The sequence below is a fragment of the Erythrolamprus reginae genome, chromosome 2 (genome assembly GCF_031021105.1).
Source record: "Erythrolamprus reginae isolate rEryReg1 chromosome 2, rEryReg1.hap1, whole genome shotgun sequence".
Taxonomy (NCBI): Eukaryota; Metazoa; Chordata; class Lepidosauria; order Squamata; family Dipsadidae; genus Erythrolamprus; species Erythrolamprus reginae.
In genome coordinates, this window is record NC_091951.1 from 324,584,846 (window position 1) to 324,601,205 (window position 16,360).

Sequence of the window (16,360 nt, forward strand, 5' to 3'; positions counted from 1 at the left end):
CTTCCAGTTGGAAATCACTGAGGACTTACTGCTTGAGCAATTTCTTTTTGAGAACAGCATGCGTTTTATTGAAGCCCTTCCTTGAACTGGCCTTGACAGCTCGAATGGAATCACAGGTACCTCCTCCCATGAAAATCTGCTATGTTGGAAGGCAGGAAATTGAAGGAAGAGTCATTTAGATTTCTTCCAGCCTAATCAAAATAAATATCCATGGTTTGTATGAAAAGTGCTAATCGTCTAAAAGATGCTAAAATGACAACTATCCGAGGTATGGAAAGATGAAACCACAGGTCCCTGACATCTCCCCTCTATTTGTTGTGCTTGGCATTGGTCTTTGAATGCAATCTACCTATCTAAATATTGACAGGGTCATTCTTTTTTTGTTTCAAGGAATATTTTTCTCTGGCTTTTAAAGTAGTGTTGCCAAACTTTAAAGCAGTTTTCTCTCTCCTGCTGCTCTTGTTAGCTGGTTTAGGGATTATGGAAGTGGGGGTTTCAACACATTTGGAGGCACCAGGTTGAGGTAGCACTACTTTAAAGTAACAATCTTTGTCTTACTGCTGCAGCTGAGGAAAAAGGATAGAGACAGAAGCTACCCAAGTAAGATATATGATCTCTCTCTCTCTTCCTGACGACTTGCAAAAAGTTTGTAAAGATTTTGCAGAGATACAGAGCCAATGTGGGAACAACACTTGGTCCTGAGAGAAGGTATGCAACCTACTCACTCTGTCCCCACCCCCTGTTACTCCTGTGGACTTTTCTGGCAGACATCCTTGAGCATTTGAGACGGATGTGAGAGAATTTCAGTCCTCACTGGAAAACAAGCCAACTAAACATAACAGATTACATCAGCTCAGGCTTTTCAATTCCTGGATGGTAGCACTGTGCTAATCCAAACTTCATCCTGGATTTCGCAAAGTAAAACAAGGGAGGCTGGCAAGAGGACAGATTGAGGAAACTGACGACGGCAGGCCTTGTGGGCAAGAGGCTGTATAAAGCTCCAAAATCTGTAAGCTGATCTTCAGAATTTCCAACGTTGGGTCCTCCACTCCTGCATCCCTGAGCAGAAGGCATCTGACTTCTGAACTTTCCTAACCTGTCATTTGCGGACAGTGGAATTGGGCTTTCGTCACAGCAGGAGCCATGAGCAGTTTTCTGGTGATCACTCTACTTCTGGTACCCATGAATGTCAGAGCTACCTGGAGCGCCAAATATGCAGTAGATTGCCCGGAGTCTTGCGACAGCAGTGATTGTAAAAACCCACAGCATTGCAAACGGACTGTGTTGGATGACTGCGGCTGTTGTAGGGTGTGTGCTGCAGCTCTGGGAGAAACCTGCTACCGGACTGTTGCAGGAATGGATGGCGTTAAATGTGGGCCTGGACTGAAGTGCCAGTTTTTTTCTGAAGAAGACGATTTTGGAGATGAGTTTGGTATCTGCAAAGGTAAAGAATGGTCATTGGACAACATTATCTACCATGGCAATTAATGGTCAATGTATAACTGTTGGAAATTGATCCAATAGATATACTCAAAAAAAAAATAAAGGGAACATTCAAATAACACATCCTAGATCTGAATGAATGAAATATTCTCATTGAATATTTCATTTGCACAACAGCAAATGAAATTGATTGTCAATCAGTGTTGGTTCCTAAGTGGACAGTTTGATTTCACAGAAGTTTGATTTACTTGAAGTTATATTCTGTTTTTTAAGTGTTCTCTTTATTTTTTTTGAGCAGTGTACATTGCTCCAAGATATATACATTGGAGCAATATATACATATTGCTCTAATGCAGTGATTTTCAACCTTTTTTGAGCCGCGGCACATTTTTTACATTTACAAAACCATGGGGCACATGGAGGGGGGGGGGTGGCTAAAAAAATATTGGACAAAAAAATTTTCTCTCTTCCTCCCTTTCGCTCTATTTCTCTCTCCCTCTTTCTCTCCCTTCCTCTTTTTCTCTCTCTCCATCCCTCTTTCTTTCTCTCTTCCTTCTTTTTTGCTCTCTTTCTCTCTCCCTCCCTACCTCCCTCTATGTGTTTCTCTCTCCCACCTTCCCTCCCTCTCTTTCTCTCTCTCTTTTGCTTTCTTCCTCTCTTGTTCTCTTGCTCTCTCTCTCTCTTGCTTGCTTTCTTTCTCTCTCTTGCTTGCTTTTTCTCTTGCTTTCTTTCTCTCTTGCTTGCTTTCTCTTTCTCTCTCTCTCTTTCTTTCTCTCTTTCTTGTTTTCTTTCTCTGAGCTTCGCGGCACACCTGACCATGTCTCGCGGCACACTGGTTGAAAAACACTGCTCTAATGTATGTAAATACCTGAATATTTATGGTGAAGTAGGTTAATTAACCTGTAAGCATTCTGGGTTGGGTGGGCGGAGCCTCCCACTGCCGCTACTGGTTCACCGAACCAGGCCGATCTGAGAGCAACCCACCACTGTAGCACATGTGTCTTCATTTTACCAGAGGCTGTAAAATGATTCAGAATTTCTCTGCTTAGCAGACTTGATTGCCTAAACCAGTGTTTCCCAACGTTGGCAAGTTTAAGATATTTGGACTTCAACTCCCAGAATTCTCCAGCCAGCATTCGCTGGCTGAGGAATTCTGGGAGTTGAAGTCCAGATATCTTCAAGTTGCCAAGATTGAGAAACCCTGGCCTAAGCTACCCAAGAAATTGAGCATTTAATCCTAATTCTACTGGCACTCTACTAGTCATGGGGGAAACAATATGCCAATATTATCTGAGACATTTATAAAAAAAAAATCAAAAGTGCTTAGGTCAATATTATTTCCCAGAGATATATAATGTGTTTTTATATGTGCTTCAATCAAGAGAATAACACCTGCATTTTATAACATGGATATAAGCTTTAGAAGGAAAGCATAGATAAGGTGACATACTCAGGTTTCTCTTCAGATCATTTAAATACAGTATTTCACCTATATATTATGTAAAAAGCAGTAGAAGAATTCTAGAATGGATTACTATGTTTTTAATGCTCTGCCCATTAAAAAAAAGGCCTCCTGCACATTGTTTGCCTTGTAGAAAACTCTGTTTTTCTTTCTACTGAAGTAATTTTGTATACATTTTCTTTCTTTCTTCCTTTCTTTCTTTCTTTCCTTCCTTCCTTCCTTCCTTCTTTCTCTTTAATTCTTTTCCCCCCCAAGTTAAAATAGACCAAACTAAGGTGTTTCTTTGCTAACATACCAAACTGTGCCCGAAGCTTTACCAGCTTCACAGCAGACATGCTACGTTCTGCTGTTAGTGAGCTTTAAAAACTTTAAAAGAAAAATGTAGGTCCAGATATATAGGACTTCAACATTGCTGACCACCATCTGATTAACAAGTTTCTGCTGAGTTTCAGTGAGATTCAAATGATCCAGTTCATTTGGAGCAAGGCTAACAAACCAGCAAACCCCCCCCCCCCACAAACCCCAATACAGAAGGAATCTGGTCATTTCTTTTTCTGCTAGTATAAATTAAAGGTCTATACAGCTGTAGGAATCTGTTAGACTGATAAGAGAATATAGCCTCTTTTGGATTAATTGGGGCTATAATTTTGCAAACATTTGTTGGAGAATATCTTCTAGATGATTATGTTCAATTTTCCTTCAAATTTGCAATTACTAGCTCTGAGTAAACTTCTTAGTAATTTTATAGAAAGGACATTTTTGAAAACAGGCTTCTTGAGTGGTGAATATATTACATATTTACATGTTGAAGTGGTGTACTGTGAGTGAAGTGATTTGTGTGGTTTTTTAGAAAGGAAAAAATAAGCTAAATATTCTGACAAAATAAAAGTTTCAAATTACTGTATTCTTGACATCAAATTATTCAGTGACATCATTAATTTATAAATAGCAATACAACTCGACACTGCACACGGTTCTTACTTTTTCTGATGTTCATTTGGAATGTGTCCTATTGTGTTCAATGCAATTTACTCCCAGGTGAGTATCTGCCAACTTTCAACATTAAAGTCCAAACACAATTATTGGATAATTGTTTTCTTCAGTAATTAGTTTGACCATCAATCTATTTTAACTTGGGACAGAAAGAAAGAAGGAAAGAAAGAAAGAAAGAAAAAAAAGAAATGCAGAGAGAGAAGGGGACCCCCTTCTTACAAAAGTAAACTAAATAAAGATAGATCATGGCAAGTGCCCACTGGATACAGAATCCAAAATAAAAACTGGAAAAGAATATGTTAAAATAAATCTCAGAAGCTTCTAATTCTGAACAACAAACTCTGAACCCACATTTTTAATTCAATAAATAAACAAGGCTATCCAGAAGATTTCAAACTCCCACTAAATTATTAATATTGTTGCTAAACTCCCTTTCTCCTTTAAAATATGCTGGCAGATAATAAGGATCCTTCAGATGCTAGATTCTGAAGCCTTCTAAAACAGTGTTTCCCAACCTTGGCAACTTGAAGATATCTGGACTTCAACTCCCAGAATTCCCCAGCCAGCATTAACTGGCTGGGGAATTCTGGGAGTTGAAGTTCAGATATCTTCAAGTTGCCAAGGTTGGGAAACACTGTTCCAAAATATACTGTAGTCATTTGAATGCCTTTACAGAGCTTTTCTTGACTGTTAAGAACAATTTATGTAACTATCAGGTCACTGCCAATAGGAAGGAAGAGAATGAGATGGTTTTGTTATCCAAAATAAACATTCTGAACATTCTTTCTCTCTCCCTTTTCCTCCGACAGAATATAACTTTCTATCTACTGTCTAAATTGATAACTCCAGCTCAGGCTTAATTTATTTATTTACATAACCTGTAAATAGGTTAGCTGTTGCAAACATGGGGTTTTTTCCATATGTCCTTCTGTTAGTAACAGAATTTTTTTTTTTTGTTATTCAGATAATCATTTTTGGTAAGATGTAATCTTGCACTGTAAACAGATACACATATAAACCTGCTTTAAAGTATAAAATGTTTTGTATATATTTTTAGAAGTTTCCAACGTCAAAATACCAATGTTGTTGATGATAGTATATCTTGTTTTCCTGCTTATATCCTGCTTAACCCTAAAAGTTCGTTAATGTGTTATGTACTGCTGTGCACTAAAGCAATTAACACTTTGTTACAAGTAAATTGAATTGCTTAGTGTAAATAACTTGCATTTTGGAAAAGGCGGTACATGTTGCAGCCATTAAACTTTTAATCCATCTAGATCCAAATGTCAATTTTAGATGTTAATTAAAATCTCAGTTCAAGAATAATGCTTTTTCAGTCAACCTAAATACCTCACAAGGCTGTTAATATAGTAAAAATGTTAGAATAGAATAGAGCTGGAAGGGACTTTGCAGGTGTTGTAGTCCAGCCCCCGGCTCAAGCAGGAAAACCTATACTATTTCAGATAAATGGCTGTCTAGTTTTTTTCTTTAAAATTTCCAATGATGGGGCCCCCATGATTACTGAAGGCCAGTAATGAATAATGAACAATGAATAATGGCAACAATGATAATAACAATAATAAAAAAATTAAAAGCCAAATAGCTGTTGTTGTTTTTTAAAAAAGATCCAGTATTGAGCAAAGTCTCTAGAATAACTTAATATTACTAGAACAAAATCAACAAAACCATGGCTAATAGTAACAGTAGGATTGTCAGGTATGAGCTGCAGAAAGCCATATGACCATTAGATGGGAGCAAAGAGACCCAGAAAAGAAACCAATTGATACCATGCAGTGGCTATCTTTATTTGTGCATTTGAGATAACCCTTATAGGTAAGAAGGAAAGGCAAGGGTTAATCATTGCTTTTCAGGCATGCTGTCTAGCCTTGAGAAGAAGAAAAAAACTCTCACACTCCTACAAGATGGAGTGGCTGTGGGTACTGCCTGCCAAGGAGATGTCCATTTGTCCGTCAATTATCCTGGGGGGAGACTTTTGACCCTCTCAGAGGGGGTTCGCAACTTGGGCGGCATGAATCCCAGTGACCGGTTAGGTCCCACAGAGTTGACCTTCTCCAGGTCCCATCAACTCGACAATGTCGGTTGGCGGGGACTAGGGGAAGAGCCTTCTCTGTAGGGGCCCCGGCCATCTGGAATCAACTCCCGCTGGAGATTCATATGGCCCCCACCCTCCTTGCCTTCCGCAAGAGTCTTAAGACTCATTTATGCTGTCAGGCTTCAGACCATAAGATTCTTGCCCCCTGGTTGATGGATGGACTAAGACAAACCTGAATGAATGGGGATGATTGGTTTTTTATAGTTTTTAGTTTTTGTATTTAATTAATTGGACCCGAAATGGTATATATTGTTTTATTATATGTTGTGAGTCCTCGGAGGGGGGGGCATAAAGGTCAAACAAACAAGCAAGCAAGCAAGCAAACAAACAAACAAAGTAATAAAGTAATAAAGTCAATCTGTTAGAAGAAAAGGTGAAGTTCCAGAAGGCCATATCAAACTTATCTAGAATCAACTAAATGGGGATGAGAGACTTTTTTTTAATGCATGCCTTTTGGAGCAGAAAGCTCTGTCTTTCCTACATTCAAAAATGTAGATGCAACTTACTCAAATTCAGCTAAATTAGCTTGTCAAGGGCCAAAACAATGCATTAGGTCAGTAATAATTTGTCAAGACTTTCCCAACTCCCTCAGTCTGAATCATATTTACATTCGGCTAATTTATTTTTTAATTTAAAAAATTGCAATGCCTTTTCTTTTAAACATTTAAAGGAATAGCACAGGCCTCCATGGTGGCTGGAGAGAGAATGTCAAGATGGCAACTTCCTCCATTAAAGAGATATTGCCCCTTATTTTTGTGTTAGCTAAACATTATGAAAATTACCTTGGTGGTATCAACAGTTTAAACCTATGAAAAAAGCTGTCTTTTTTCCCTCTCAAAGATGACAGATACTTCCTTGTAGAGGTTTTAAGCAAGCGGCTCTTATAGATGAGGAAATATTGCTATAGCCACAGATGTTGGCATCATGGAAAAATTGGATTAAATGACACAACCCCTTCCAGCTCATTGTAGGAAAGGATGTATCTTTTTTGAAGATGATATTCATTTGCACATGAGCATGCCATATGAAAACAAGGAATATGTTTATTGTCTCAAGCTTCATTTATTTTCCCCTGCGATTTCAATATTAATACAGTCCCAGGTCGAGTGGGATTATTCTACCATCAGTCTGTGCAAACAAACCTTCAAATGAAAAAATATATAGAGAGAAATAATGTGGGTAATAGCACTAGTCTTTGTACTGACTGTTGCAAGCCATTTTTATACCTAGCCAACTTTATCCACTCCTCCCAAATTTGTATTTTAAAAGGCTGAAATCTGGGATTAACCTTTCGGATGTGGAAAAAAAATATACAGTTGAAAAGAACATATTCAAAGAATTTTTCAAGGAACAAAGATAATTTATTTCCAATCTTTATTTCCAATCTTTGAAATGTAGGAAGATAAATATATGAGCACTGCTATAATGATTTTTCATGTTATTATATGATGAAAACCTCAGAGAAGCCTTCTTCATTTGTCATTCTCTGCTTGTGTTGGAATACAACTCTCATACTTCCTAGGAAGATTGGTCCTTAGCAGTTCCAGGAATTGCAATACAGTATTTCTGACAAAACACCCTTTTGAGGGAAAGAGTCCTTACATGTAGAGGTGACATTTTGTGCTATCCAAAAATGAACATTGTTGAATCTACTGGTGTTTATTAAATAAACTGAAAATAAAAATAATTGTGAAATAATGTAAAAATTGTGTATACAGTGGAACCCCGACATAAGAGCTGCTCTACTTAAGAGCAACTCGAGATAAGAGCTGGGAGGGGAGAGATATTTTTGTTCTACTTACAAGCCCAAATTCGAGATACAAGCGCCAAGGAGCTGTCTCCTGAAGCCAAATGCTAACTTCCGCGTTCGGCTTCAGGAGACAGCTGCGAAGCGGCGCGCGTGTTTTAAAAGGTTGCAGCCGGCCTGGGGGGCTCGGGGGGGTGCTTGCAGCTTTCTTTCTTGCTCTTTTTCTTTCTCTCTTTTACCTTCCCTTCCTCCATTTCTTCTTTTCTTTCTCCTTCCCACCTTCTTCCCTCCCTCCCTCCCTTCACTCATTCCTCTCTTACTCTCCCCTTTCATAAATTTCCTTGCTTCCTTCCTCTGTTCCTGTCCCTTCCCCCTTTCTTTCTTTCTTTCTTTTTTTCTTTCTTTCTTGCTCTTTTTCTTTCTCTCTTTTACCTTCCCTTCCTCTATTTCTTCTTTTCTTTCTCCTTCCCACCTTCTTCCCTCCCTCCCTCCCTTCACTCATTCCTCTCTTACTCTCTCCTTTCATAAGTTTCCTTGCTTCCTTCCTCTGTTCCTGTCCCTTCCCTCTTTCCTTCCTTCCTTCCCACCCTCCGTCCATTCATTCACCCATTCCTCTCTTGATCGCTTAAAGCCGGTCCCTGGTGCAAAAAGGGTTGGGGACCTCTGTCCTACAGGATTGGGTGGCAGAGAAGTTGAACATATGTAAATTTAAAAGTTTAAGAAAGTTTACAAGTTAAGTGAAAGAAACTTCATTATTCATTTATATGTACATGTACATTTCTTCATTAAAAACATGTCTTTCTGCATAATTTAGACTAACTTTGTGAGTTTTTTGAGGGCTGGAACCAATTAAAATTATTTACATTAATTCCTATGGGGAAAAGTCGTTCGAGATAAGAGCTGCTCGACTTAAGAGCCCAGGTCCGGAACGAATTAAACTCGTATCTCGAGGTACCACTGTATTTGTAATTGCAAATCTTCTGCATACTTCTTAAAGGAAATGCTATACTCTCTGTGATTTAATTCCATGATATAATTCAAAGAGAGCAGAGGCAACTATATTTAGAGTTGCATTCATAACATAACAAAGCCCTACACGGCACAGGACTAGATTACTTACGAGACCGCCTTTTGCCTCATGTATCCCAGCGGCTGGTTGGGTCCCCCAGAGTTGACTTTCTCCAGGTCCCGTTGGCTAAGCAATGCCCTGTGGCAGGACCTAGGGGAAGAGCCTTCTCTGTGGCAGCCCTGGCCTTTTGGAATCACCTCCCTCCAGAGATTCACACTGCCCTCACCCTCTTCGCCTTTTGTAAGGTTCTAAAAACTCACCTCTGCTGGCAGGCTTGGAGATTGTGAGCGCTAATATCTGGCTCAGACCGTCAATATGAATGTCATGTGTTGGGATGAATATGGGTGGTTGTTTCTTATTAGCAGGGTTTTTAGACTGTTTTAAATTGGTTTTATGCTGGATTTCCTATATATGATTGTTCTACTTATATGTTGTAAGCTGCCCTGAGTCTGCGGAGAAGGGTGCTCTAGAAATCCAACAAATAAATAAATAAAATAAATTCTACTTTAACTGTTTAATTATCAAATTTGCATGGTGCTGAATCTTTTAGCCCACACCCCAGAGGGGGGCCATTTCATTTTTAATGGGAGCAATTGGAACCATGTTTAAACCTAATTAATGGCCTTTTAGGCTTTCTCCGTGTGAGTAGTTCACTTTGTGAATAATAAGAATTATATATCATGTAGGGAGGAGACAACGGTGGGCTATGAGCCGGAACGCTAAACTGCCGCAGTGGCTGATAAGTTCTTGCGCAACCAGCGTGATTTTGCTGCTGTACCTGTGGAGGTAGCAAAATTGCACCTGTGTTTCAGCGAGGTTTTACCTGCAGCTCCGTGTGCGATTTTGCTACATCCACAGGTGCAGCAGCAAAATCGCGTGGGTCCCACAAGAACCTACGAGCCGCAGCGACAAGTGCAATTTAGCATTCCGTCTTGTAGCCCACCACTTGGGGGAGGCCTCAGGATTTTAGAGATGTTTAGGTGGGGCATGGCCAAAAAAAGGTTGGGAACCACTGTTTTAGACTCATAGTGGCTTGCAAAAGGCTGATGTAGAACAAAACCTTCTGCAATATAACGAAAGTTTAAAGCAAAGTAATATGTCTGTTGTTTTCTAATACTTTATCTTGCAGAGTGTCCTTATGGTACTTATGGGTTGGATTGTCTAAGAACCTGCAGTTGTCCATCTGGCATATGTGACAGAATAACTGGGAAGTGTGTAAAGTTTTCATTTTTCCAACTGGATGCCTCAAAACCTCCCCACCAACGGAAATTACTGCCACCTGCAGGTAAACCTAAGTCAATAATGACTTGATGGCACATAATTAAAATGATTGAGTATCTTAATTAAATGCTTTATTGAAGCACTGAGAATTGCATTTGAATATTAACATTTTGATTCTTATGGAAAACTTGGGAGATTTATTGTATCATTACAGATTTATTCCATAAAAATATTCACATTCCCATCTCGCTTACTTGAACATTATCCCTGAAATTACAAGAGCATATGTAAAATCAAATTCCCATGATTCAGTTCATAAGATCATCACGAAAGGGTTTAAAGCAGGGATCCCCAGCCCATGGTCTGTGGAGCAGCACTGAGCCATGGCATGCCAGCAACTGGGCCATACAAACAAGTGAAGCCCCATCCATGGGATGCAGGCAACATTCAAAACCATGCCCCTTCTGGTCTGCAAAAAAATTCCCAGCCTAGGGAGTTGGTATTGTCTGATAGAAAATCATCATGTGGCCAGCATGAAAGATCATCAAAAATTCTTAAAGTGCTGAAGATGGACATGATATTTAAAGTTCTTGATTCAGACAAAAAGTTACCAAATTTTTCAGAGTATAAGGTGCACCTTAGTTTTGGGGGAGGAAAATAGGGAAAAGAATCTGCTTTCATCTGGCTAGTGTCTATAGTCTGGTCAACTTGAGCACATTATTTTATCTCCTGGTAAGGGCTTAAAAAAACTTATTTGGAGAGAGTAACAATGAAAGGGCTTGTAAGCCAATAAGAGGTGGGAACATCATTAGCACCTGGAAAGAAACATTCGGAGTAAATAGAGAATGAAAAAAAGAACCCTTCAAAGACAGGGTTTGGAAAACATTCTTAGCAGAGAGTAACAATGAAACAGCTGGCAAGCCAGCAAGAGCTGGAAACTTCATTAGCACCTGGTTAGAGCTGGAAATAAACTTATTAAGAGCAAGTTAGAGCAATGAAAAAACCCCTGCAAAGATTTAGGGCTTGGAAAACATTCTTTGCAGAGAAACAATGAAAGACCCTTCAAGGTAAGAGCTGGGAAAATCATTAGCAGTTAGTTAAGGCTGAAAACAAAGCTACATTCAGAATATACAACACACCCAAATTATCAGCCTCTTTTAGAGAGGAAAAAGGTGTGTCTTATACTCTGAAAAATACGGTAATTAAAAATCCACATCTTGATTTTAAAAACAAACAAACTAATCTGTTCTGCCTGCGTGTCTCAACCAGGCAATTAGTCCAGGAAGACACACACCACACATAAAAGGAAAACCCAAAAGTTTTTATAAACAGAAAAACAGAAACAGCTCCCTTTTTAAATGTCAAAGGGATTTCCTGGTACATACAAGGCACAGGTTAAATGCAATCCAATTGCTCACCCAATAACTGGGAAATTGAGTCCAATTCTAAAGTCCAGAGAGTCCAAACACACAATCCTGAAGAGCAAAAACCATGATCTTGACGAAACAATGAATCAGATAAACTGCCATGAGGCTAAAACACCAGGGTGCACTTTTATCTGTAGCACTAATTACAGCAGCCCCACCCAACCACAGGTGGCCTCATTTTTTCTTGTAATAATCCTTCAGTTGTTGTCTCCTATGCATCACTCTACGCATGCGTGGATGTGTCATTAATTCTTGTTCAGAATCCAGGGATGATACAGATGACTGATCTCCTCCTGGGTTGTCTGCCAAACTCCCCTCTTCCCTGTCACTCACGCTTCCTTGGTCAGAGGAGACTTCATCGTCAGATTCTACTGGGAGAAAAACAGGCCTGTGGCATGTGGATGTCTCCCCCACATCCACCTCCACATTCCTTGAGGCAGGAGCTGGGCCAGAGCTAATCGCAACACTAATCCTCCCTTTTTTTTCCTCATTTACATTTTCAGAGAATGACATGGGATCTGGCGATGGTAATTCGGTAGAAGAGGATTTTGTGAAGGAAAAAGACATTCACTCTCCAATCATGAAATGGCTAAATCCTCGCTGATATTAGCTTATGTGGGTTAGATTTCTAACCCATGCTTTCTTCTAATAGTGAATGTTCCACAAACCACTTTAAAACAGTAGATCTCCTGCAGAGGAAATGGTAATTTTTTTAAAAAGAAGATCCAGTTTATGTATCTTTGGGAAAAGATGGAATTGCAGTAAGAAACTGTGTACAGTGTACATGATTTTTAGAATATTTTCTGAATACTAAACGTATCATGAATCCTTGAATGTAAAATATAGTTGGAAAGTGCATATTGCTGGAGCTTACATATATATTGAAAAACATATATATCTTATTTTTTAACATTCTCAATTCTATATGTCCTGCACAAGATATTTATTCATCAAAGAACTGAAAATGTATAGGGGATAAAAATTAGTATATGTATTGTCTAGACTGAAATCCTAATTCCAGCAGTAGAGTAACAATAATAAAGGTAATAGCTGTTGAATATGGAACCAGCTTTAATTCTGAATCCTATACATATTATTTGCCAGAAAGTCTAATGAATACAGTAAGATTTTCTTTTCTATTAAGCATTCAGAGAATTTATTTTATGGCCACAATCTTATTCAGAATTAAAACATAGACTAAAAAACTTTTTTACTTTTACAATTAGCTTTACCAACATTCTTCTGACTCAGTTATAGATACAGTAGGTCTCCCCTTCGTTTCTGGGATACTATTTTAACATAGCCTCAAAGATTAGTTTGTTTTCCCTGTTGAAATCAAGAAGATGGTAAAAGTTTTATGGATGACTGGACTTAACAATTACCTTCCTTATGGCTAACTTATTTGTGAAAATTAAATTGTGAAAGCTCTGTGTCTCATAATATATTTATTGGGATTACATTCATTATTCCCTTTTGTGGTCAATCAAAACTTAGTCTGGCTTGAATTGTGCTGGCTTGAGTTGTAAAACTGAACTGTGGATCTGAAGATTGCAGGTCACAATAAGAGTGCCAATACAATCAACATTATAGAAGTGCAAACACTTGCTCTCTAAGTTAATGGATCATGTGAAGACAAATAAGATTTGAGGCTCCTTCAGGAATTATGAGTTGCATAAAAAGGAGACAATTGCTTGTGTGGTTTGGTGGGCAGGATGAAAGAGTTTATTTATATAGTGTTGTGAATATTTACATGAGTATAACTCTTTCGTCGTTTGCTTTGCCAAATATGAATCCTTCAAAGTTGTGTAACTAACTAACCATTATTACAATATAAGATTGTATTTCTATAGTTGTTACTCTTAATGTAATTAATCCCTAATAAAATGGATAAAGCCTATTGCTTCCACTTTCTGAGTTCTGTTCAGGTTTAATTCAATTCGTTTACATTAATTCAATTCAGCATACATACAGTTTAATCTTGGACATGCAAACTTGCGCCTTCTTTCTGATATTTTTGCACCAAAGGCAAATACTCTATATAGTTTAGATGAGGCTATCGGGCATCCAGCAAAAGGAGGATGTACAGTATTCTCCTTTTTGTCCTCATATCCTCAGTCCAGGAGGCATTGCCTTAAAACCAAATACTGAGTGTTTTTGAGTGTCTTCTGTATGGTGTGGGGGTTGGGTTTGGACTATTTTCACAACAGCAGTCATTCACACTTTCATGTATAGCGATCTTGTAAATTGTGTTCTTTTTTTCTTTTCTCCTTTCACACACTCAAAAGCATAGATTTGCATAATTTATTTCCTGATTCCAACAATCAGTTTTAATCCAGTCCCTTCAAATTTATGACCATGTAATCTCTAGACTTTGGTGAACTTTGAAAAGTACACTGCTGTCAATTTTATATTATTGCTAGCATGTGTCCTTGAAAATAAATATTTGTTGGTAAAATATTGCAATTGAAAACCAGTCTTTCTGAAGCTGGAGACTTTCATATACTATACATGTGGTAATTACCCTAATTACCCTTTTTTTGTTTTGTATTGAATCCCAGCGGCCAGTTAGGTCCCACAGAGTTGGCCTTCTCCAGGTCCCGTCGACTAAACAATGTCATCTGGCGGGACCCAGGGGAAGAGCCTTCTCTATGGTGGCCCCGACCCTCTGGAACCAGCTCCCCGCAGGGATCAGGACTGCCCCCACCCTCCTTGCCTTTCGTAAACTTCTTAAAACCCACCTCTGTCATCAGGCATGGGGGAACTGAGACATCCCCCCCTTGCCTCTGTAGCTGTATGTATGATATGTTTGTGTGTATGCTTTTTTATATATTGGGGTTTTTAGGCTTTTTAATGTAAAATTGTTATTTTAAACTTTAATATTAGATTTGTTACTGTATATTGTTTTTATCATTGCTGTGAATCTGCGGAGACGGGCAGCATACAAATCTAAATAATAATAATATTAATAATAATAATAATAATAATAATAATAATAATTTTCATCCTCTCATTTGACCTCCTTTCCAATCTTAAATCACAGGCAATCTCATTATTTTGAAAGGATTTAACCTAACAAGATGGCAATTTGGGAATTTGAAGTCCTAAACATCTAGTGAGTGCTGGATTGAGAAAGGTTGAAGCAAATGGTTATCTACTCAATAATTTTACAAACTTTTAAAACGGCATATTTAAATTTCTGAAAACTCTTTTGAATTCAGTACAGGTCAAGCATATGCACTGGACTAAAGTATACCCATGGTATAATGTGGTATATTAGCTCAGCTAATTATGGTTAACCAAAACAATAATTGTTAATCAAGTATGTTCTTTGAACTCAGTCTATGTCTGTTATGAAACTGAAATGTGTGGGCTAACAATTAGGTTATGGGAGCATCAGCATGTTAATTAATTGGGTCAAAAATTCCTTGGAAAATCTACTCACATTGAGGTTGCAATAACAAATAGTACAAAACTTAGCCTTTCATTGGAACAGATGTCTTATTTTATACCCACTCAATCATTTGAGATATGTTTATACATAAATCTGTGGAAAAAGAAAATCCATCTATGTTAGTGAAGCATCACAATATAGTACTTGATCACACTTTTCAAAAATGTTCTCTACACCCACCTCTATCTGATTTGGTAAAGGTAAAGCTTCCCCTTGCACATATGTGCTACTCGTTCCTGACTCTAGGGAGCGGTGCTCATCTCAAGGGTACAAATTTCAGAGACACACACGTTTGAAAATTCAAAACAATGTTCTTTATCACAAAACTCAAAATAAACAAAGCACTCTTTTTGTATTGCAAAGAGCACTCTTCCCAAAACAACCGGGTAGTCTGTACAATTTCCCTTAAACAGTCATTAAGTACTTAGCTAGCAGCTGTGAAGAAACTTCACACCCCTTCTTCTTCCAATGAAGTGAGACACACACACCCACACACACACACACGTTGCTCTGCTTTGGTTTCAAAGGCGTGAAAAAGCAACAAAGTCCAGCAACACAAGATTCCTGATGAACTCCGATCAGATATTCTTCCACAATGGCCAAACCCACATGCTGCTATTTATAGCAGCAGCCCTAATTACTGGAGCCCCACCCAAACACAGGTGGCCTCCCTTATTTCCTGTAATATGTTCTTATTTGGTCTCTTCTACGCATAAGTCTGCGCTTGCGTGGATCCAAAATGTCATCATCTGAATCAATGGAAGATAAGGGAGAGTGACTGCCTGGGCTGTGTGCCAAGCCCTCCTCTGCCGAGTCACTCCAACCTTCTTCTTCGTCCGAGGAAACTAAACTCTGAACTGATTCTGTCGGCAATAACACAGGCCTGTGACATGTTGAATTTTCCCCTGCATCCACCTCCCCATTCCCTGGGGCAGGAGCTGGGGCAGAGCCAACCACAACAATAACCTTCGTTATATAGTTACTATATGTATACACACTATAACCCTCATTGTGTAATGGACAAAATCAATCAATAAAAATAAATAAATAAATTTTTATGGGCTTTCAAATTGCTAGATTGGCAGAAGTTGGAACAAGTAACATGAGCTCACCCCGTTACGCAGCACTAGGGATTTGAACTGCAGATCTTTCAATTGACAAGCTCAGCATCTTAGCCTTTGAGCCACTGCATCCCTTGCCATCAGATTTGGAGGTTTATACTATTCACTCTGTTGTAACTTGAAACATTGAACACGGTAACTAGAATTTTATGTTAGGCAAGAAGACCTAACAACAGAGTATTAAAAAAAGAAGAAAAGCCTAACAATGTTAAAAGTTGCAACTAATGCATAGAATTATAGCTAATTCAATTTATATCACAATGAACACTGATTTAAACCCCCATTCCCTCCACAAAATTTAATGAATAAGCCT

At 38.5% G+C, this 16,360-nt stretch overlaps 1 protein-coding gene across 1 annotated transcript; it reads left to right on the forward strand.

The window, feature by feature from the left end:
• The first annotated feature begins 1,064 nt into the window (after positions 1 to 1,064).
• Positions 1,065 to 13,372, forward strand: ESM1 (endothelial cell specific molecule 1). Its single transcript, XM_070736379.1, has 3 exons — positions 1,065 to 1,444; positions 9,957 to 10,112; positions 11,979 to 13,372. The coding sequence occupies exons 1-3, from the start codon at positions 1,144 to 1,146 to the stop codon at positions 12,077 to 12,079; spliced, it is 558 nt and encodes a 185-aa protein (XP_070592480.1). The 5' UTR covers positions 1,065 to 1,143; the 3' UTR covers positions 12,080 to 13,372.
• Positions 13,373 to 16,360: the final 2,988 nt, after the last annotated feature.